The sequence below is a fragment of the Scardinius erythrophthalmus genome (assembly GCF_964197995.2).
Source record: "Scardinius erythrophthalmus genome assembly, chromosome: 8".
Classification (NCBI taxonomy): Eukaryota; Metazoa; Chordata; class Actinopteri; order Cypriniformes; family Leuciscidae; genus Scardinius; species Scardinius erythrophthalmus.
Window position 1 is genome coordinate 18,892,977 of NC_138228.1, and position 22,682 is coordinate 18,915,658.

Sequence of the window (22,682 nt, forward strand, 5' to 3'; positions counted from 1 at the left end):
GGACACTATTACTCAGTGCACCTTCAAATTTCCCATAGTAACTCTTGTGCATTTGTGCTTTTAAACATTAGAAATGTTTTTTTTTTTCAGAGAAGCAATTGTAAATACAGTTTTTCTGTGACAGGTGAACTACAGCCGCCCGATGCCCTTGGTGGGGGAAACGTTTTCACATCACAACGAGGCATTCATAGAGTACGACTACTCGACCTCACCTTTCTACGGCAAACAGGGCATCTACACCAAAAAAGAGGAACCACCACCACCATCATCTGTGAACTTGCCATCAATTACCTTTAACAGGGAACCAAGACGCAATTATCTGGCTCTGCGGCCCAACGGAAGGCCCGTGAATAGGTTTAACAATAGAACGGTGACATTTCGTGACTACGTTGTGGTTCGGGAATGTGATGAAGAGGGTGAAGGATATATGGAGACTACGTTCAGAACAGAGGCGGAAGTCTGTACTGATTTAGAAGAAATTAACTTGGATTGTGAATTAGATGACAACTATATCACAGAAGAATTTAAAATAGAATCAAAAAGAACCACTTCATATTGTGAAGACTTAAAGGAGTCAGAAATGCTCAATACATACCTCAAAGAAGTCAACAGAGACTACGAAATACCTAATACTGGCCATACAGATGTAAAAACTGACTTCGAAGCAATAATTCATACAAATCCACTGGAATTAAGGCACGAAACAATTTCAGGGAAGCACGGATTCAAGTCTGACCTGGACAGAATACAAACAAACTCAACTGAAAGTCAAGAAAGAGATTGTACACAAAACTCAGTGCCAGAAGATGCTACTACACAAGCAGAATTCTCCATTTATAAAGGAGAGCCATATATCACGAACCCTAAAGTCTTGCTTTTAGAGGCCAACAAACCCTCCGTCAAATATTCAGAAAAGTTTCAATCAGATGGAATCAGAAAACCTGCTGATCTTAATATAGATACTCGGGTTTTAGTTGTTGAAAGTTCTGTACAAAAGTTTCAGGATGTAAGCAACCTGGACACTGCTACACAAAAAATCTTAAACACTGACTTACAAACACATCTAAGCTCATTAACACTCGATTCAAGTCAATACAATGGATCAGAACAATGTCTGGCAGCAGAGACGAACAGCACATCAAGCTCAAACGTATCTTATGTTAACGAGGACATTGCGACAAATTTAGATGACAGTAGCCTAGAAGGGGGGTCTGTATCTAATCTAGATACAAGCGGTCAACATCTCAACTATGTTCATGATCCTCATGACGTGGAGATGGAATGTTTCAATGAACAACTCGACACAGATGAAAGTAATGATGGGAGATGAAGATTGATGAAAGCTAAAAATGCTCTACAACACTTATACAACCAAATAAGCCTTCGTAAAATGGGAACATCCCGTGTCCTTCCTACAGTATGTACAACATTGCATAGACATGCTTGCTTTGTATTGAAATTGCACTTTGCATTGCAATGTAAAAATAAAATAAAATCTACTCATGACAAACAGTAAGATTATCTGTGGTGTTGATGGTTCATCAGCTAAAATTAAAATTACGTGGACCTCGTTCATTATAGTAATACTGCATAACGTCAAAGTCAAAGTAAAGGAAAGACATGGGAATAGGCCTAAGGAATGTGTTGTGCATCATGGGCTGAAAAGAAGTCAATTAAGGACAAATGACCAGGATCACCCCCTAGTGGATAGGATTAGTATCTCCATAAACTAGCAATTCACCTGGAAACCCCACAAATGCAAACAATTAAAAACGTGATTCGTTTTGATCAATTTTATTGAGAAAACACTCTCAGCTATAAGACAGTATTTACAATACCTGACCACAGCATATTGTTCACATTCAATTATAGACATATATACACAAACCATATACTAACATTAAGTGAGGCGGTCATTTTCAGTCATGTATGAATTGCACAAGGGAAAAAAGGTAAGAAAACAAAGCCTCGCATAATAACGAAGCAGTTTGAAGGCTACAGGAGACAGATAAAGGCACTTGAGGAAAAAACAGCTTTAGTTTGTTGGTTCAGTCCATTAATGACAGTACTAACACTTCATAAAGGGTCTTACTGACAGGTCACAGAGGGTGGAATGGTGTTCAGTGGTCCTTTGAGCAGGGGTTTTATTCATAAAAGAGCCCCAGATTAGTTGATAGTTTCTGTCCTTTGAGCATAAAAGAACAATAAAACTGATCATAGATCAGCACATCGAGCCACGACATCCCGTGTTCCTGCAGGCTCGAGAAATCAACAAATCCTGAACTCTGGTTTAGGTCTGTTTTGATCCAAAGACAATGAAATTACACAACATTCAAACTATGATCTATTACTATGCTTGATTTTCAATATCATACATTCTCTGGCTAAATGAAGATGAAGAACATGTACATGTAGTGGTTGTAAGACATTTGGTATTATTTAGAGTAGTAGTTTACATAATGGTATTGGTTGTTTTTTTTATTTTAAAAAGATTCATATTATGTGCAATATATCCACTTGAAACAAGTGCTCTATGCTGTGTTGGGTTACACAAATGCCATTATGCTGCATTATACGGGTGCTTTTAGTGCATTACAAACCATTAGGCAAACCTCTACACATCACTTTGACAAGCTTCACAAGCTGACCTGAATATTACTTCATCAGAGCATTTTAAATCGCATCAGAATCCAACGCCGATGAGTGTTAAGCTACGAAAAGACATGTTCACGAAAAAAGGCAAAAAAATTGGATTTGATCGAGTCAGCGTAAAAAAAAACTGAAATGTTTTGTAAACACAGTCATGAAATCATAAAATAAATTATTGTTCTTTTTGCATTTCTCAAGTGTACATTTTTCTAAATTAAAATTCATCGTGTCGGACCAGAGCTTCTCCAAAATCTGTTACTTGGCTCCCGACAAATAGGTCATACTTATCCACAATTTCCTGCTTTGTGAGATGTCCATCCTATCATGGGGAAAAAAAGCAGTTATTGAAGCAGCTCTCAAAAAAAAAGGCTAGACAATCATATCATCAAATATAATTTTCAGCAGTTATCACATCATCTAATTCATTTTATTTGCTTTTATCACCCCTGAACAATAGAATTATGGCTTATTAATGAAATCAAATTAATTCATATAAAAATGCATCATTTCTGCCTTAAACGCAATGTATCTGCCAAATGTTTTCCATGGATCACAAAAGGAGATGTTTAGCAGGTTGACTAAACCCGGAAACTGTTTTTCCATCTACTTTGCATGGATGTTGTGCTAAACTTTTCATTACATAGGTTTTCAATGACATGAGGGTGATTAAATGATGCTAGAATGTTCCGTTTTGCTAAAACTATTTATGTATTTATTGGCTTAACTATTTATTTAAAAGCCATTTGAACTTCATGAAAATAGCTTACTTTTTTTTTTGAGAGAGAGAGAAATTCACTTTACAATGATTTTAATGATTTAGGACGTAGAGCAAACTACAACTTTCACACAAGATAGCTAAATACGTAATGGCTATGACTTTTTTGCAAAGGGTCCCTTCAAATGCAAGCTTCAGAGAATCACCATGTTTTTACCTGATCTGCGTCAGACTCATACAGAAGGTGTTTGGCCTCAGCCTCTGCATGGTCATAATCGGAGGGTAAGATCCAGTCACGGGTCTCATCTTTATCCATACGGCCATCTTTGTTTTTATCCCTGAACTCTGTAAACTGTTCCCTTTCGGTTTTCACCCATTCTGGTTCAGTTGGGTCTCCATTCTGGCTGTACATATCACCTGAAATACACAAGGACACAAGAAAGACAAATCACTATATGGAACAGGAAACTTAAATACACACTTAAAGGGGGGGTGAAATGCTATTTCATGCATACTGAGTTTTTTTACACCGTTAAAGAGTTGGATTCCCATGCTAAACATGGACAAAGTTTCAAAAATTAAGTTGTACGTTTGATGGATTATTTCTGTGCCAAAAATACTCCTTCCGGTTTGTCACAAGTTTCGGAAAGTTTTTTTCGAGTATGGGCCTGTGTGACGTCAGATGGGGCGGAATTTCCTTATACGGGTCCTAAGGGCACTTCTTCCGGAAGAGCGCGCGCGCACCCGTAGACCAGAGCGAGAGAGCGAAACCATCAAAGCGCTGTGCTCGCTGCAGTCACAGGACTTTGTTTGTTCCCTGCATTTCAACGATGATTGTTTTATAAACAAGGCCCAGTTCGACGCCAGATTTTCAGATCGTCTAATGCTTAAGGATGGAGCAGTCCCAACGATAAAGGTTCACGGTCGTGCGTTGGAACCGTGAGTAAAACTGCTTCAAATGTCTGTGTGTTGTTAGCTATCGGCGCTCCGCCCACACGGCACGCCTCCAGCCGCTCGGAACAGCCTATCTTTCTTTTATAAATATAATGAAACTAAAGACTTTTTGGAGATATAAAGGATGCAATACTACTCTATAGGTACTCAAGATTAACATGAGATTGACTGAAACTGAGTGTTTCACCCCCCCTTTAAAAAAACACGACTTACCAATATATTCATCCAAGTCGATGAAACCATCTCCATTTTTATCAATGTCCTCCATGGTCTCCTGTAGATCAAAACATAGACAAAAAAATTCTAATTACCTCCAAAAGATCATTTAAAGTCATTATTGTGTTAAATGAGAAAAGCATTACAAAAAGTAACTTGAGAGATACTCAACATAAAATTTATTTGTACTTTTAGGCTACAACGGCCATGTTTTTTTGTTTGTTTGTTTTTTTAAAGCTGCATCTGAATTAGTATTTAGATATATTTACAGACCGTATATTGCAACTCATGAATGCATTTACATTGCAATTACAATTACAATTGCATAAACAACTCCATCAGATTAATGGGTTTTAAATGGGTATTAAATAAATAGTTTCTGTAAAAAAAAATTCTGTAATCATTTACTCTCCCTCATGTTCATTTCAAACATGTATGACTTTCTTTGTTCTGTGGTACATAAATTAAGATAATTTGAGAAATCTCTCAGTATTTTTTTGGTTCATACAATGGAAGTCACTGGCAACCAAAACAGTTTGGTTACCAACATTGAAGTGCCAACTAGTCTCTCCCTATGGAGGATCCCTTTACCACTCTACCGATAAAGCGTTTTCGGGAAAATTTGTTTCGCGTACCTACCCCGAAGTGACAAAATAAAATAAAATTCTGTATCAAAATTTATAAGGAAAGACCAGTACTTTGTTTAGGCTTGGTTTGTAGGGAATTACAAACCTGCGCAAATATATTCAAACGCACATAACTGTAGAACCAACTCTTAATGCGCATGTGAACGCCATCAGCGTTTCTCACAGGTTCACGTTTAAAGTCTGTGTAGAGAGAATGGTGTCATTATAAGCGGCCCCTAATTTAATAACAAATGATTGTTGCGACGGAAGCGAATCAAAACTAACTTTAGCTGGAAAATAACTTTATTAAAGAACCGCTATAAAGCCAAAACAATCTCTGTTACCTTAAATTATACGTTTATCTCTGTAAAGCTGCTTTGAAACAATCTACATTGTTAAAAGCGCTATATAAATGAAGATGGCTTGGCCAACATTCTTCAAAATATCTTCTTTTATGTTCCGCAAAAGAAAGAAAGAAAGGGCGAGTAAATTATGACAGAACTTTCATTTTTGGGAAAACTATCCCTTTAATGTTTTTTTATTATTATGGAATTTTTAAATGTCCTTTTTAATGAAATGATACTCTAAATAAGAAACTTAAACTGCCATTAGGTGGCAGTAAATGTCTAAATGAGTCATTCAGGCTGCGTTTACACTGAACAGATCTGACCTTTTGACCAAACACGATTTTTTTTGTCATGCCTGTTTACAATCACTTTAGACGTGACTGGTATCCTATATCTGCGTTTACATTAATCCTCTCCCAAAATGATCCTGTTGATGAGCGCTATGCGCTATACTATGTGACATGGTTGACCCTCGGGTTTTGAATCAGAAACAGCAGTTATCACCTCATTGCAGTAATATAATGTAGCTTTCAGTAGTGAAACGGTTTTATTTATATAATTCATGATTTAAAACCACATTAGGAAGTGGCTCAGAACAAATGCAAAAAAAAATAAAAAATCAGATCTAGTGCTTATTTTTGTTTCTACACGTGTTCAACAAATTCAGAAAAATCAAATTTTTTGTGCCAGTGTAAACACAGCCTCATTCATTCGATTCTTTCAATATTTACTTCTTATTTATTGAACTGTTGTATAAAACTAATAGGCACATTTGCACTCGTGTGATATTGCTTAAAGGGACACTTCACCCATTTGCATTAAGCTTTGCATTGTTAGAAACCCAGTCATTCTATTGAATGGTCGTGCAACACTCTCTCATTTTCCCCTGAGACGGGAGAAATCTGTTATTTACCTCTTACACTTCCTCCTACAATGACGCAAAAATCGTCATTTTGCGTCATTGTAGGAGGAAGTGTTAGAGGGGGGGATTTCTGTTAAGACTACAGACACTAGTTTCTCATCTTTCCCAGGGTGGGGCGCGCTCACGCTACAGACCTATTACAGATCAGTGGGTGGGACTTTACTCTCTGAAACTGAAAGCAATATCCTCCATCTTGTTTGAAGCTAAGCTAACAGGCGCTGTGGAGACAGATGTACAGTTATGACAATAGCGGAGGAGAGTGCTCAATATGATATAGACTAGAGGAAGAGGATTTCGGAAGTCTGATGCTTGAATCAGGTGTTTGTGGCTACCTTTACAAGCCGCATTATAGCGAAGAGCAGCCGAGGCAGAAGCCCTGCCTGCCGCGGACGAGGAGCCCGGACTGGCTCGGGTTAGGGCGGACTGGTGGCGCCGGTGATCTCACTATGCAGCAACGAACCGCTATGAACACAGAGATAGAGTCCGTCTGCGGCAAAGAATTTCAACGATGACAATTTCTCCTGGACGAAATCTCTGAATCAGACGAGGACACGGACGTTTGTGTTGTGAACTATCCTAGTTTCGCACCGCATATGTTCTGACTGAACATCCAGGTACCATGCAATAATTCACCTTTTCAAAAGAAATACAAACGAGGAGTAATGCACTATATGAGTTCGCCAACTAACTAGACATTTTGTGTGAATGTGAAATGAATTTCAAGCTCTGGTGGTAGCTAGCCTTGTAGACGGAAGAGTGATTTCTCTTATAGGCAGATATGCGCTTTCTGGATTAGTGGGAGTGGCTTGCGGAGCTGTGCAATGTGGTGCATTGTGGGAGTTGTTGTCTTTCATACAAATGCGTTCTGAAGTTATTTTTTGTCTTTTCTCGGTCACGAAGGCACCAAATTCAAAAATTATTTTACATTTCGACTACATATATGACCCACTTTAAATAAAAAACAATGTTCAAATGGGTGAAATGACCCTTTAAAGGGATACTCCACTTTAAAATGAAAATTGTGTCATCATTTACTCACCCTCATGTTGTTTCAAACCTGTATGAATTTCTTTCTTCTGCTGAACAGAAAGGAAGATATTTAGAAGAATGTCAGTAACCAGACAGTTTCTGGTACCATTGACTTCCATAGTATATATTTTTCCTACTGTGGGAGTCAATGGTACCAAAAACTGTCTGGTTACTGACATTCTTCTAAATATTAGTGATGGGCAATCCGGCTCTTTTTCGTGAGCCGGCTCGTTTGACTCGGCTCACTGAAAAGAGCCGGCTCTTTTTGACTCACAAACGGCTCTTTAAAAAATATATGTTTAAACTCGCTGAAAGTCCACCACACAACTGTGCAACGTTAATATTAATATTTTTAATTGTCCATAACAACCCAAAAACTTGTCTGCTTGCCTTGCACATCTAATTAATGGGCAAAGTTATGACTGACTATTTTTCTTACCTTCTTTTTTTATTTTTTATGTGGATGTTATACTGAGCTTGTAGAAGTTTAGCTCTTGCGTTCTTCTGAACATCTTGCGCTGCCATTGCCCGATGTCATTTCTGAGTCATATCAGACCATAATCTGTCTCTCTTTTAAATGCCTAGGCTATTCCACGAGTGGTAGGCTACGACTGGCTGTTGTTGTATAAATATAACTAATATCGAAACAAAATAACGCAGGCAGTCTCATCTAAGAGACGTTTAGGCCTCCTCCAATAGTACTGACAGCTGGGCTCAAAGCTTATAGGTTTGCTTAGTGGCAAACTTTTTTCATTTGATTGGTTCAACCGCCACCCGCCCGAATTTAATAAAAAATATTATATTTCGTCACGTCATCCGCCCGATCCGCGGTTTATCCGCATCTCTAGTGTGTGTGTGTGAGTTAGCTCGGCCCTCACTCATGCAGTTTAATTGGTTGACATCGCGTGTATGATTGACAGGAACAGAATGTGAGGCTGATCAGACAGTCGAAACAAATGTGTGTGCGCCTTTAGGCCTATATAATTATGTTTTTGTTGTTTTTTGAATTAGTCAATTATTTTAAATACAATTAAAATCATTCATTATTTCATTATTAGCCTACATAATGATTTAATTTCTATAGGCTATATTTTTTTTAAATAGAGTCGGCTCTTCAGATATGCGAGCCGGCTCCCGTCGTTCACCTACAAGAGCCGGCTCTTAGATCCGGCTCATTCGCGAACGACCCATCACTACTAAATATCTTCCTTTCTGTTCAGCAGAAGAAAGAAATTCATACAGGTTTGAAACAACATGAGGGTGAGTATATGATGACAGAATTTTCATTTTAAAGTGGAGTATCCCTTTAACTATATCATATATATGATATAAATATGAGACAAAAAGACTTCTTCCATATCTTCAATTTTAGCGGCATTCTAAGTTAGGCTCCATAGAATTGTTGTTGCCCTGAATCATGTTCATCACCAACCAACTGTATGAAATGATAACCTACGTAGGTCTGGGGCGGGTGCATTGAAAGTGTTTATAATTTTAACGCATTATTTTTTCCATAACTAAATTAACTGAATGAATGTGTTACATCAAAAGAAGAAAGAAGAACCTAAAAAAAAAGAAAGAAAAAAAGAACCTAGAAAGAAGATAACAGCAATAGTATGGAAAATCCAAAGTGTGCCTGTCCAGACGTACCAGCACTACAATATCCTTCATGAAGTCAAACTCCTCTGGGTGAAGAAACGCTGTAAACTCTTCTTTATTTGCCCTCATGTCACCATCGTGGTCAGCCATCTTGAAACGGCGCTCATCTCTGGCCATCATTTGTCTGTAGTTAAAACCATCCTCGGGATCTGCTTCATCTAAACACACATAGACAATCATGTTAGTTGGGATTTCAAGCTATCCCTGGTTGAAACAGTAAATTTACTGCATGGAAGGGGTGTAGCAATATATCGTGTCACAATATATCGCAATACAAAAATGCAACAATATGCATCATGGACAGTTCACCCAAAATAAAAATTACTGTATGAGAAAATTTTTTAGAAAAAAAAAGAAGTTTTCAAAGTTTTAGTGTGTAATGGAAAATTTTGATTTTCATTGATTTACAGTGTTGATTTTCATTATTTTCATTTTTAAGACATTGAAATAATCTTTGCTGGACTGTACGTAGTCTGCCAACATATGACTAATGTGTGAAACAGGTGAGACATCAGGAGGAGGCAGATTGAACTCCTCTGCCCTCCCTCTCGTCGTTGCACTTGTTTCACAGACTGTCCTGGTGACTTCTGTGTGGCAACTGGGCCTTCTTGCAAGAATAAATACTTTTAAAAGACAATTTGACTCAGAAATGTCTCTTACGCAGTGATTGATTGTTTAATGAATATTTTTGCCACAACAAGTGTCAGTACTAGGGATGAGTCACGATTTTCGAATATTCGATAAGTTGATTTTATAATAGAATTTCTAATAGGCTGTGTGATTATTGTCTTTAAAAAAAATCCCCATGTTTTCGGTTCTGATGCGGTGGTGGCACGTTCATGTAACCAGAGGGTGGCGCTGCCAATAACGCACATAAAAGCTGTCAATCAACTCTCAGACAACAGAATAAGATAGGCCAACAAATTGTCTCACAGTGTAGCCTATACATGCGTGCGAGCATGTGGGGGAGGGGTGCGATTTTCGAATAATAACCATCGATCTTTGAATATTATTTTTGCTTGAAATGCCCATCCCTAGTCAGTACTATATTACACTGCTGTATATAATGCTGAATATAATGCAATGGGAGAATATTTGTGTAAAAAGTGGCCTACATTATTTTAAATATATCTAGTCAGTTACAGAGTGCAACCATATTTGTCTAAAATAATTCAGCATTTTCAGCTTCAGAATCATGAATATTTTTATTCTGATGTCTCTATTGTCCCGTGCATTGGGTTACCAGCACCAAGTCCAAGCCTATTAATTTACACCCCCAATGTAATATCAAATTTCTTGTTAACCTTATCATGTGTCTTGGAGTATCACAATAATAGCGCACCGTGAGTTCAGTATCGTGATATATCTCGAATCGTGACATGAGGGTATCGTCACACCCCTACTGCATGGTAAACAGTATTTAGTTTTAGGCCTGACTCAAATTCCTTTAGTTGTTTTGAGGTCAGATTGTAGTCAGATTGGCTGCACAGTCACAACAAATGGATTTGATTACATCACTTGCAAAATGAGGGTATAGCTGCTCGGTCCAAAAGATCAAATCAGATTTATGTGCAACGTGAGCAAAACCTTAGAAATATGATTAATCAATTAACACATTATACACACCAAGGATGTAACCATAGGTAGCGTTCTTGTATTCTTCCCAGGAGACATAAGCATCTGAGTTGAGATCATGAGCCTGCCACTGCCGGTCCACATCGTCATAGATCCATCGCTTCTGAGCATGTTTGATCCAGCGCTTCATCTCATCAACAGTCACAAAGCCGTCGTGATCCTCGTCAATCTTTTCTACGATCTTACTGTAGACAGAAAGAAAGAGAGAGCGAATGATCCAGAGACCTTTCTCAGAAGAGCTCAGAGATATGTGGTGCGTCTGTTTTTACCCCAGTCTCTCTTTGCTCTCCTCTGGAGTGAGCTGGTCAAAAGTCTTTGCCTCCTCTTGTCCGAGAAAAGCCTCGTGGTCGTACTCGAAGTTCTCCTCATCATCGTGCTCCTTGTTGCTGAGGGGGGTGTCGTGATGGATGCGGTCCTTCTTCTCCATGGGTTTGCTGGAGGACTGAAGAACGCAGAGGGCGACGAACAACAAGAGCGGCAACAGGTTCATCTTCACGAACTTTTTTTTTTTCTTAAAAAGGGTCAAAAAGCGAAGTGGAGAGCAAGTGAATATAAATGCAAACACATGCAATATTGTTACAAATAATAATTTCTTATCATGCTAACTCTATATACATTGATAGTTCATTAATGTATGTGACAGGAAGCTCCTAGATGCATAGAGTAAGTTCTCTATATATTTATTCTCGAAGCATTTATCCATTAATGTACCATGGCACTGAATGATTATGATATTTATATAGCCTATTATTTACATGGCACTCCCATAATAGCCTAAGGTTACATATATATAAAAAGACTAAAAAACAATCAAGGTAATACCCAGTTACCTTTTTTGCTAGTCCAATGGATGCTGTTCCAAAGTGTTACCAAATAAATAATAGTATCTCTTTTTTCTTAATAACATTTCATTGTAACATTAAATTAATGTCACAGACATTTAGACATGCAAACATCTTTTAAAGTCCTCATATAAAGCTTCATGCAAACACAAATCACTCTCAAACGAGATAAATGAAACAGCGAAGCATAACGGAGCATATTCGATAAACTGTTTAATGATTTGATGCAACTTTACCTACCAAATATTGTAGCGTTTCACGCCACCCGGCTGATCTCAGTAACTCCGGATGTCAAACTAGTTGAGACGCTTCCTCTGGATGGCCCGTTCAACCAATCAGATTGGACAGAACGCTCAGACTTCCCTTAACGCACCAATCAGATTGTAGATTTCACTCAGGACCGCCCGAGCAAACGCCTTCTGAGTAGCTTCGCGATTGGTCCACTTCAGTCCAAACGTGATTATGCCATTGGTTTAGAACTGCCACGTCCTCAAGGCACGTTATTTTATTTACTTATTTTTATTATTACCTCCCTCCTTCTTCAGAATGCTATCTTGTATGTTAATGTTTCTCCTTTTGAAGTAATCTTTTCTTATATGTCTTTAGTCAATTGTTTCATTAATATTAATAAAAATGGGCGGAAAATGAAAAAAAAAATTAAAAGAAATCCAGGCTCCTATACACATCTTACTGCAGAATTTTTGTGTGATAATATAGCCTACTGATTAAGTTTATTCAAACAAATGTAGTTTTTTAAATCCAAGCTTTGTGGCGTTTAAAAATGACTGTATTTCAATACTTAAAGCAAGCGTAACTTAAAACTCTGTAAATTACTTGGAATTGATCAACCCCCTTCAATTTAATTAAGTTATAATTTGTTTTTAAAAATATCTATGTATTCTTCTTAGAATTGTTGTTTTTTTATTCAGGCCGCACATCTTATAAATTTCACATAACATTATACAATATACTGTGTGTGTGTGTGTGTGTGTGTGTGTGTGTGTGTGTGTGTGTGTGTGTGTGTGTGTGTGTGTGTGTGTGTGTGTGTGTGTCAAATCCTATATTGGCCCTGCTGCATCACATCACAAGCCAGAGCATATTTCACAGAAATTATTGGAATATTTGTAGTTTCAAGAACCATTTGAATCTGAATGAAAACGCACACCCTCTCCGCCAGTAGATGGCGCTAATGGAATATCAGAAATGCAGCAGTTACCCTGGTAACCCCGTAGATAAAGCAAGCTGGCTTCTTTCTGTTTCTGAAGCATTTAAATGTTTCAAGTAGCCAGTCATTTTATCAGTCACATTACACCCAGTTATGCATTATAGATTTGAACTTTTACTAAGCACTATTACAGGCTATAAGATGTTAAAACATGTTTACATAAAAACACATAGTACAATGTATTTATATTGAGAATGGGTAAGTTTCTTTTTTTCTTTAGCTGTTATTCGTTTTCACTAAAAAAGGTCTTAAAATGGATAGTTCACCTAAAAATTTAAATTGTCATTTATTCACCTTCAAGTTGTTCCGAACCTGTATGAGATACTTTCTTCTCCTGAACACAAAAGACGACATTTTGAAGAATGTCAGTAACCACAGTTGATGGACACCAATGACTTTCATTGTACTTTTTCCATACTATGGAAGTCATTACTGCCTATCAACTGTTTAGTTGCTGACATTCTTCAAAATGTCGTCTTGTGTTCAGAAGAAAAAACTCATACAGGTTTGAAACAATTTGAGTGTGAGTAAATGACAGAATTAAAACATTTTTGTGAACTAGCCCTTTAAATTAGATTCTGCTTTTGCATGTTACATCACACTTAAATGAGCATTTATTGGCAAAGAAATTCAGAATTGTCTTTAGATTCAGTAAAAATTTAAGACAGACATATGTGGTTACACTCAAGGTCGGTAATAGTCAGATTAGTGCTTGAAAGATATGGATTTCACAATGATTGATTCTTACATTATTTAACCACCCTAATTCTGAACATAAGGTTACATTTGGCCCTTGGTTACATGTTGCCATACATTTTAAGTTCTATTTTACAGAAGTAATACTCTGCTAACTTCTTTCAGTCACTGAATTAGACCACCAATCATTATTGTATTATTGTACAGTATAGACCCATTCTATAATATGTTTTTTGATTATCAACGAAAGAAAGAATGAACCAAAACACAGATTTAAAGGTTTTATGATAGGAATATACAAAATGCAGTTTCAAATTCTGCAATCAGCAGAAAATGGCTGACACAGTGATTGTTCACTTCCATTAAGCAACATCTTTCCCACAGCTGTCTCTCATGTTTGTTTCCTTCCAATATCCCTTTCGTTTCCACCACGCCTTCCAAAGTCTAGCATGTTTCGGTTACGTCACAAGATCCCACAGAGTTTTGTAATGAGTATCAGGCGGCTTGTAGCTGTGACCCCTGCGCTACTGGTGGGGCAGCAAGGGTGGCGACATCTTTTCTGAGATTCAAGGATGCAAAAAGTGTGTCCAGGATTCCCAAGACCTGTAAAAACTCCTGCTGAAGTTCTGCCTCCCGACCCAACAGCTCTAAAAGACGTTGCAGCAACCTCTCGACTACAGGTGACTGGGGAATAACCTGCTGATATAGATCTAAACACACACACACACACAATTTCTTATGAAGAAAAACATAGAAAAACAATTCTATTTCGCAACCAGCAGTTCACTTCTTCATTCTCACTTGCTTTCGTGCACATGATATGATGTGAAACTCACCAAGCACAATATCCCCGACCGTGAGCAGAGGGCGAGAGAAGCGTGGGTCAGTGATGTACCTGGAAAACAATAACCAAAAACATCCGTTAACCTAATTTATGAATCATTTCTTTCATATTAAGTCATTATCACTAAATACATGTATCGTGGCATTAAATGCCATAAAATGTGGTCTAGACTCTTGTGGCTTGTCCATGCTTCAGTTTTTGACCTCCTGTTCTGGGTCACATTTGTGTTGTGACCCAAAGTCACCACACCCTGAGAACCTGCCAAAGAATTTCCCAGTGCTTTAACCATTCTAAGAAGTCAAGTTTTTGTCTCAAGAATGTAATGGGCATGCATTTCACAGAATATTAAAAGTGCTGAAACTCTTAAGTGTAAACTGTCTAAAGGTGAATCCCACAGCCTTTCAATAACACGCATATACACACAATATACTTTTTCTTTTTCTTAAATTTTAATTATATACATATCTGTACTATTTCTACTATCAAATGTACTGCATCAAATTTCTAAATTAAGATTGCGTTATGAGATTTTCATGACAAATTAAGCACTTTTCCAGTCAATTCTCATAACTGAAATGTGAAAAAATGTGTTATTTAATATGTAAATAAATACACATCATGGCAGTAATTATTAGGGGAGGGAATCTTTTGGAACCTCACGATTCTCGATTTTGAATCAAATTTCGATTTGATGTGCATAGATTTGATTGTAGTTTACTGTTTTGTGTTACTTTTCTTTTTTGACTGCACTATACAGTTTAATAGGCCTATATCACGAAAAAATTGAAGACCGGAAGTACGTCTTTTAGTAGGGATACAGCTCTTCCGGTTAGCTCTTTACAATGGCGGAGTCTGATAGATACCGCTGGACCAAATCTCTCCACAACCTGCCTGAAGTCACATATGACGATGTGGTTCGGATGGTAACTGAAAACTCTCAAGTGGGAAAGCGTGAAAGCTGAGTTATGGCTGTCTACGTCCTGACGCAGAGCAACCCGGTACACTACAACAACAGCGGCGGGCCGTTCGCCAGTTAGGTAAACGTTTCTACGGTAACAGCGAGTTGGACCAATCAGCAGACGTTGCTGCTATGCTTAGGATTGTGGGTAGTGTAGTTTTTTTCATAAGATCACGGATAAAACATGTTTTTCTTAAAACAAGGTTGATTTCATACGAACTTATAGCTTCTACAGGAGCAAAAACCTTCGTTTCACAACCTCATAGCTCGTGGTCAGTCTACCTCAGATGGTTTAGACATTATGGCTGGTAATCTAAATCCTTATGGAGAAATACTGTTGACCGGAAGTTCTGAATCCCTACTCCGCGTTCCGGAAGCAGGAAGTGTGACACAGGCCTATAGGTCTAGAAGAAAAAAATCCTACTGAATTGAATTTGAACCTTGAAAATGTAGTTTTTATTCCCATTTTAGTCAACCCAATATTATAAAACAAATGCCCAAATGATAAAAAAGTGATTCAATCAAAAGCAGTGAGTGTTTTTTTTTAATTAACATTAATGAAACAGATGTCAACAGTTTATGAGGCTGCTGTCCCTTTAAGAACGGATATAATTACACATCAGATTTTCTCCCATTTGTTTTCGTTCACATACTCCACAGTTCACACGATGTGCATTTTGACATAATTGTGTGTGTAGCTGTGAAAGAGAACTGAATTTGAGATCACATGCATGTGAGAGGCGGCATCTGTCTGTTTGTCTGTCAGTACGAGCACCGCATTGAGTCCTTGTTCGTGGATTATTGTGATTTATCTCAATAACTTTAAGTAGTACTGCAAAGTTAAAGAAGTTTAACACTTTAGATTTTTTTTAAATTTGTAAATCAATGCAAATCGGTAGAAGATAGAATCGCGATTCATAATGAGTAATTATTATATCTAACAATAAAAAAAGAAGCTATATAACTAATTATATTCAGTGAGAATGAGAATAAAAGTAAAATCATGAACATATCTATCATGAAAATATAGATAGATATATATTTTTTTTAATTTTAAAGTGAAATATAACCCATTCACCCATGAACAATTGTACACTTTCATACATTAATGAATTTCAACAAGTCCCCTGATGAGTATATCATTTTTTTTTTCCTTTTGAACAGTTCATAAACCATCCCCTTCAACTGTACATGCGCCATCATAACATGTTTTATATGAGAGTCTGAAGTCATAATACTGTGTGTAACTCACTTTAGAAGGAAGTCGAGTATCCTGGCTAAGCTCGCTTCATCTCGTCCTGCGAGAGCGTTTTTCAGAGTTCCTCTGCGGTTGAGCTCCATCATAACGACCACCGCCACCTCTGGTTTACTGCTGCGTTTCCATGCCTGTGTAAACGTGCACAAACATATACTGGCGTCTTCATCTGAACAGTCATGTCAAACATGAAAAGTCTTATATCCACACGTGTATGTGTGCGTTTACCTGCAGAGCTGAGTCCAGGGCTTTGGACACCTCAAAGCTTTTTAACTGTTTGTCGTGTTTCTGTAGATGCTGCTTTGCTGCTTTATTGACCAAGAAATCATTCTAAAAGAGAGAGACATGAAGACAGTAAGACAACTGAAGCAAAAAAGTTGACTTCATACATGCCTTAATAAACGGCACTTATATGAATTATATTATGATATGAATATTTCAGCTGTTGCATAGCAATATTACAGACCAGTTTTAGCTTAAATGTTAACAAATCAGAAATTTAATTGAATTAAAATTAATTGAATCATTTATTGAGAAAATGTATTAATAATCAAATATCACCTGTTTGGGCCCAAAGTTCTTTCCCTTGACATTGACCCGGTACGCTGGTCCCCGTCGCCTTCGATCAGTTACCGTCTCCTTTTCTTCTTTGTGTTTCCTGTGCCTGACGCTCAACACGCCATTGGTCATCCCAACGGCAACTGTGTTATCATCAGGCTAGAGGAGAACCACAATGAGCAACACCTTAAATCAAGTGCAAGTGAAAAATCACTATTATACGTTTATATTTATAGATTTCTTCCTGTGCAATGAACTAAACGTACCGCAACAGCCAGACTGAGGATGGATGCCGCACAGTCGAAATTATGCACAACCTTATAGGAGGAGTTATACACTTTCACATGCCTAACATGGAAAGCAAACAGAAGAAATAAAAACCACTTCTTCACCACAGAGTCATAAAAACTGCACAAACAAGTACATAATAGCATTTCTTTACTATGGCTCACACATGCAAACATACCTGTCCAGTGATCCTGTGAGCAGTTTGTTGCCTGTAGAACTCAGACATGCACACGTTACTGTTTTGTGATGATTCTTAAGAGAAACAAGCTGCTGTCCGCCTTTCAACAAGTCCCAGATTTTCACGTAGCGCCCTCCTGTAATGCATACACATTATTATTTTAACATGTTTTATCATAAAACAAATAGACAAAGTTGAAATCTTGACTGGAAGAGCCACATTTGAGAATAAATGGTCACAAGGGTATCTAAGCATTAGTAACTACTGATGAGTGTTGTCTACCTGTGGACACCAGCAGGGCATCTGATGGGTACAACAGCACACACTCTACAGGGTGGCCATGTTGCATGGTCATCACACTGCTCCCTGTCCGCACGTCAAACACTTTTACTGTGTGATCATACGAACCTGCAACAGAGACAACAATTATTCAGGGAAAACATTAACTAATGTGCAAGCTATAACCTTTATGAGCATATTTAAAGGGATAGTTCACCTCAAAAATAAAAAAAGTTGTCATTAATTACTCACCCTGATGTCGTCCCAAACCCGTAAGAATTTCGTTCATCTTCGGAATACAAATGCTTTTCTGACCCTCTATTGACAGCTACGCAAGTTTGAATTTAGTCTTTTATTCACATTTAAACATTCATCAACTCAAACATCAATTGTGGTAAAAAGATCCTCAAAGCATGTTCGATTGACGTGCGAGAACCAATGAGGTTTGAGCAGGTTCGGTTGAGCTTCTGTTTACCACAACTGATGTTAGAGTTAATGAATGTTTATGGGAATAAAAGACTAAATTCAATCTGTTCATCATATAAAGCGATCATGTATCTTCAGAAAATTTGGACTAAACCGCTCAAATTATATGGATTAGTTTTACGATTATTTATGAACTTTTTGAAGCGTCAAAGTGATAGTTGCTTAGCTGTCAATGGAGGAACAAAAAGCTCTCAGATTTCATCAAAAATATCTCCATTTGTAGTAATTAATTTAAGAATTTTTGGATGAACTAACCCTTTACCAATATCATATACACAATATACACACTACTGTTGTTGGGGCTCAGTACTATTTTTATATATTTTATGAAGTCTCTTATGTTCACCAAGGCAGCATTTATTTGATAAAAAAACAACAACAGTAAAACAGTAATATTGTTTAATATTACTGCAATAAAAATCAATTTAAAAAATGCTTTCTATTTTAATATATTTTAAAATATAATTTATTCCTGTGGTAACAAAATTCAGCATCATTCCTCCAGTCTCCAGTGATCATTCTAATATGCTGATTTTTGCTGCTCAATATTCTTTAATGAATAAGTTTCAAAAACATCAAATTTTTTTACTGACACTTGATCAATTTATCCTTGCATCCAATGCAAGCTTGCTGAATAACTTTTTTTTATTTCTTAAAAATCAAAAAAATATATGTCCCCATCCCCCCGCCATTAGTCAAACAAACAGATTCCATTCTTTTTATTATTAAAAAAATACACATGTGCAGTTAACCTCACTGACTTGTTGTCACTATGAAACAAAAAACTTTCTATTTGCTGTATATTTATGCGCATATTCATTTTATTTCTGTCAATATCAAAACGTATAGATCTGGCTAAGCCAGATTTAGATGGAAGGGGATGTGATCATGTCTAAGATGTGAATTAAAAATAATAACCTGTGACAAACAGATCTGGGTTGAGTTTGCTGGGGGCGGCAGCTCTGATATAGTCTGTATGTTCAGTGAATGAGCTGAGCTCAACAGAACTGGCAACATCCCACACACGACACGACAGGTCATCAGACCCCGACACCACACGAAACCCATCAGACAGGAAAGTGGTTGCGTGTACTGCCCTGCGCACAAGAGAGAGAGCAGGAAAGACAGACTTAAGACAGGAGAACTGCTGACACAGCAACATTACTGGGTTTAAAGAAATTAACTGAGTTATTATATTATTCAATAGTCATTATATCATGCCAGGTCATACTTGGAGTGCCCTGTGAACTGTCTGAGAGCCCCTAGGCTTTTGATGTCGAACAGTCGGATGATTCCATCTTCACTTCCTGCCACTAACAGCTTCCCGTCACCTCTGAAGCTCCCTCCATACGCTGTATCCCGAAAACGTGTGAAGCTCCGTGTGGGCTCTTGAGAGTGAGGTCCATATATGTGAATCTGATGCAGAACATTATAAAATCAGTATAGTGCATATATCAGTGAGAGGAGCATTATGCTACCAACAATACTGTGATGGGTTCTCAGGGAACACACAAGAAAAGTTTTATTTACATTATTTTAGTGGCAATTAAGAACAAACGATCCACAACGCACATGAAATATATTTATATACTTACTTACACACATATATACATATATATACATATACATATTATATACATATACATATACATATATATATATATATATATATATATATATATATATATATATATATATATATATATATATATATATATATTATATAACCATTCGATATATTCGAAAGTTTTGGATCGGTACGATTTTTTATGTTTTTAAATAAAGTCTCTTCTGCTCACCAAGGCTGCATTTATTTGATTAAACAGTAATATTTTTTAAATATTAAGTCAATTTAAAATAACTTTTCTATTTTAATATATTTTAAAATGTAATTTATTCCTGTAATAATAGCTGAATTTTCAGCATCATTTCTCCAGTCTTCAGTGTCACATGATCCTTCAGAAATCATTCTAATATGTGGATTTAATGCTTAAAAAAAAACATTCATTATTATTATCAATGTTTAAAACAGTTATGAACAATTTTTTTTTTCAGGATTTTTTGATTAATAGAAAGTTCAAAAGAACAGCATTTATCTGAAATAGAAAGCTTTTGTAACAGTCAGTCACAGGTGATTCACACTCAAATCCAGAAGGGGGAATGCGCGGTTATGCAACGCTATTTGCTACCAGTAAAACGCACAGATGAAGAAGAGACTTGAGAATAATCTAAATTCTATAATAATATCTCATATAGCATTACATTTACCTCAGGCATTTAGTGTCGACAGCAGGTTAGTTCGCTAAAGAAATGAACTCTAGAGAGAAGTGTTTCATATATGCACTATATTAGCCTATTCATTACTGTATATTTACTTAACCTGTTAGTAATGTCTTGATTATTTAATATATGTTTAAATAAATTTGTCATGAAAACAAATTATGACAGCAACTGTGTAAATGATTATATTTCAAAAATGAATTGGAGTAGAAACTTTACTTTATAATTAGATTTAGAAGTTAACGCAAAACCTGCCTGAATTTACATGTTTGTTTGTTTTTTTTTCTTATTTGAGCATTGATTATTATATCTGAAAATAAACAGCAACTGAATTTAATAATTTGGGCTCTGTTGTTACTTGTAACATTTAATATTATAGGAATGTGTAATTAAGGGCTCCCTATAGTTTACAGCATTAGCCAAGATTTTTGAATGTATCCTTAAAGGTATAGCGGAGGATCTTTCCGAATTTTAGATAAGACCCGCCCTCTTCACTTTTTGAAAAGTTTGATTGATTCACCAGAATGATTGACAATTAGGAGGACCAATAGTATAGGTGATCCACCCGGAAGTAAAAAATCCTCTGCTATACCTTTAAGATAATTAATTATAATTTAATTTATTTCAACACAGACACACATTTGTAAATAAAATAAAAAAATCAATTTTGTGTTTAGTTTTCTTCAACATTTAAATAATATAGAATTTTGCATCAAAGTATTGAGAACTGACAGGCATTCAGAAACAATCCAATAAGTCACTTTGTATATTAGAATAAATAAATAGATGAATATGTAAATATGAGAGTAGTAGGAATATGTAATGAGAGAAAAACTAACAATAAATGGACTCACTCTGGTGGAGGCTGTGACGGCATAATTGTGAGGTGGGAGAGGAGAGAATTCGATCTTTGTTACAGCACCAAACTCTTTAATCTGCAAAGCAGGCTGAAAGAAAAAACACAGACTGTCATCAAAACCAGTGTGAATAAATGGTGAAAAACTTATAAGAAAAGTTGACCAATTAAATCTGCTAAGGTACACCCTTAGACATATAAATAATAAGCAAAAAAAAAAAAAAAGTTGGCAGACTTTGTAATTTTTCCAGTAGAGCGTGTCCTCTGTTACTTTCTCTCCAAGTTTTGGATAGGTCTGAATTCTGGTGGGTTTAAACGAAGCCATCTCAGATATGAACACTGATTCTCAGCTGACAGCAGGTTCACTCTGGGAACCTGCAATATCACAACATTCATACGGACATCACAATGAATACCAGCACATTGCAAGTATTTTGTATTGCAAGCTTGGACTGTAGCTTTATTTCGTTTCAGCCTTACATATAACTTGATTTGGCAATCAACAGAAAATCGTCAAAAAACAACTCCCTCCAATATAATTAGCAAATATACAAATGTAAATGTTGAATAATACATCCGTATTATATATCATTCTCGGTTTAAATAAGGAGTCCCTATTTAAATCTATTTCTACAACTAATAACTAACTTACTACTATCAACCACACACTTCTATGATAACAGGAGCTTAACTCTTGTAGGTTTATTCGATAACAGCATCGCTTCATCTAACTTTTATACTGTGTTTCTTACCTTAATGTGGCCTCCAAATTTTTTTTACACCGATTATTGCTGGCTTTTCTGTACGTTACAGACTGCAAAACATACGCAAAATCACGTTGATTCTACATCCACATGGAGACCGCCATTGTGTGACGTCACACTTCCGGTGTTGAACAAACTTTATTGAGTTACATGATCCTCGACCGACAGATAGAGCGTGAGCGTAGCGATTAAGTTGCAACAGCCAGACACAAACTATGCAAAACACAAATTCATTGATTTAATACGTTTTCTTTGATTTCTTAGCAAGGACATTTTACAAACACAATTTGATTTCCTGAGGGATGTAGCGGCTATGATCTGGAGCCTGTATATATATAATTAAATAATTTTCCAATATCAGCCCAAACATTTTATTTAAGAAGGCTTACACAATGAATACAGTTTTTTTTAGATGATTTGG

General features: G+C 36.6%; 2 protein-coding genes across 2 annotated transcripts; both read right to left on the reverse strand.

The window, feature by feature from the left end:
- Nucleotides 1-1,786: 1,786 nt before the first annotated feature.
- calub (calumenin b) lies at nt 1,787-11,957 on the reverse strand. The gene is made up of 7 exons (XM_081373322.1): nt 11,835-11,957; nt 11,022-11,263; nt 10,744-10,937; nt 9,109-9,275; nt 4,532-4,592; nt 3,582-3,781; nt 1,787-2,968 (listed from the first exon to the last, which is right to left on the reverse strand). The coding sequence occupies exons 2-7, from the start codon at nt 11,240-11,242 to the stop codon at nt 2,864-2,866; spliced, it is 948 nt and encodes a 315-aa protein (XP_081229448.1). The 5' UTR covers nt 11,243-11,263; nt 11,835-11,957; the 3' UTR covers nt 1,787-2,863.
- An 896-nt stretch (nt 11,958-12,853) lies between these two features.
- Nucleotides 12,854-22,471, reverse strand: utp15 (UTP15 small subunit processome component). The gene is made up of 13 exons (XM_081372326.1): nt 22,250-22,471; nt 21,733-21,872; nt 21,496-21,588; nt 19,593-19,777; nt 19,280-19,458; nt 17,879-18,004; nt 17,597-17,732; nt 17,397-17,478; nt 17,134-17,289; nt 16,801-16,902; nt 16,570-16,703; nt 14,352-14,410; nt 12,854-14,225 (listed from the first exon to the last, which is right to left on the reverse strand). The coding sequence occupies exons 2-13, from the start codon at nt 21,820-21,822 to the stop codon at nt 14,011-14,013; spliced, it is 1,557 nt and encodes a 518-aa protein (XP_081228452.1). The 5' UTR covers nt 21,823-21,872; nt 22,250-22,471; the 3' UTR covers nt 12,854-14,010.
- Between the last annotated feature and the right edge of the window lie 211 nt (nt 22,472-22,682).

What these genes read in the sequence shown, in the direction of transcription:
- calub (XM_081373322.1), bottom strand. Translation starts at nt 11,242, where the DNA reads ATGAACCTGTTGCCGCTCTTGTTGTTCGTCGCCCTCTGCGTTCTTCAG. An exon ending in TGAAGGATATTGTAGTGCTG is followed by an intron (nt 4,593 to 9,108) that starts GTACGTCTGGAC and finishes TTTGATCTACAG; the next exon opens with GAGACCATGGAGGACATTGA. An exon ending in CGACTTGGATGAATATATTG is followed by an intron (nt 3,782 to 4,531) that starts GTAAGTCGTGTT and finishes TGTGTATTTCAG; the next exon opens with GTGATATGTACAGCCAGAAT.
- utp15 (XM_081372326.1), bottom strand. Translation starts at nt 21,822, where the DNA reads ATGGCTTCGTTTAAACCCACCAGAATTCAGACCTATCCAAAACTTGGA. An exon ending in TCCTCAGTCTGGCTGTTGCG is followed by an intron (nt 17,290 to 17,396) that starts GTACGTTTAGTT and finishes GTTCTCCTCTAG; the next exon opens with CCTGATGATAACACAGTTGC. An exon ending in GGTCGGGGATATTGTGCTTG is followed by an intron (nt 14,226 to 14,351) that starts GTGAGTTTCACA and finishes GTGTGTGTTTAG; the next exon opens with ATCTATATCAGCAGGTTATT.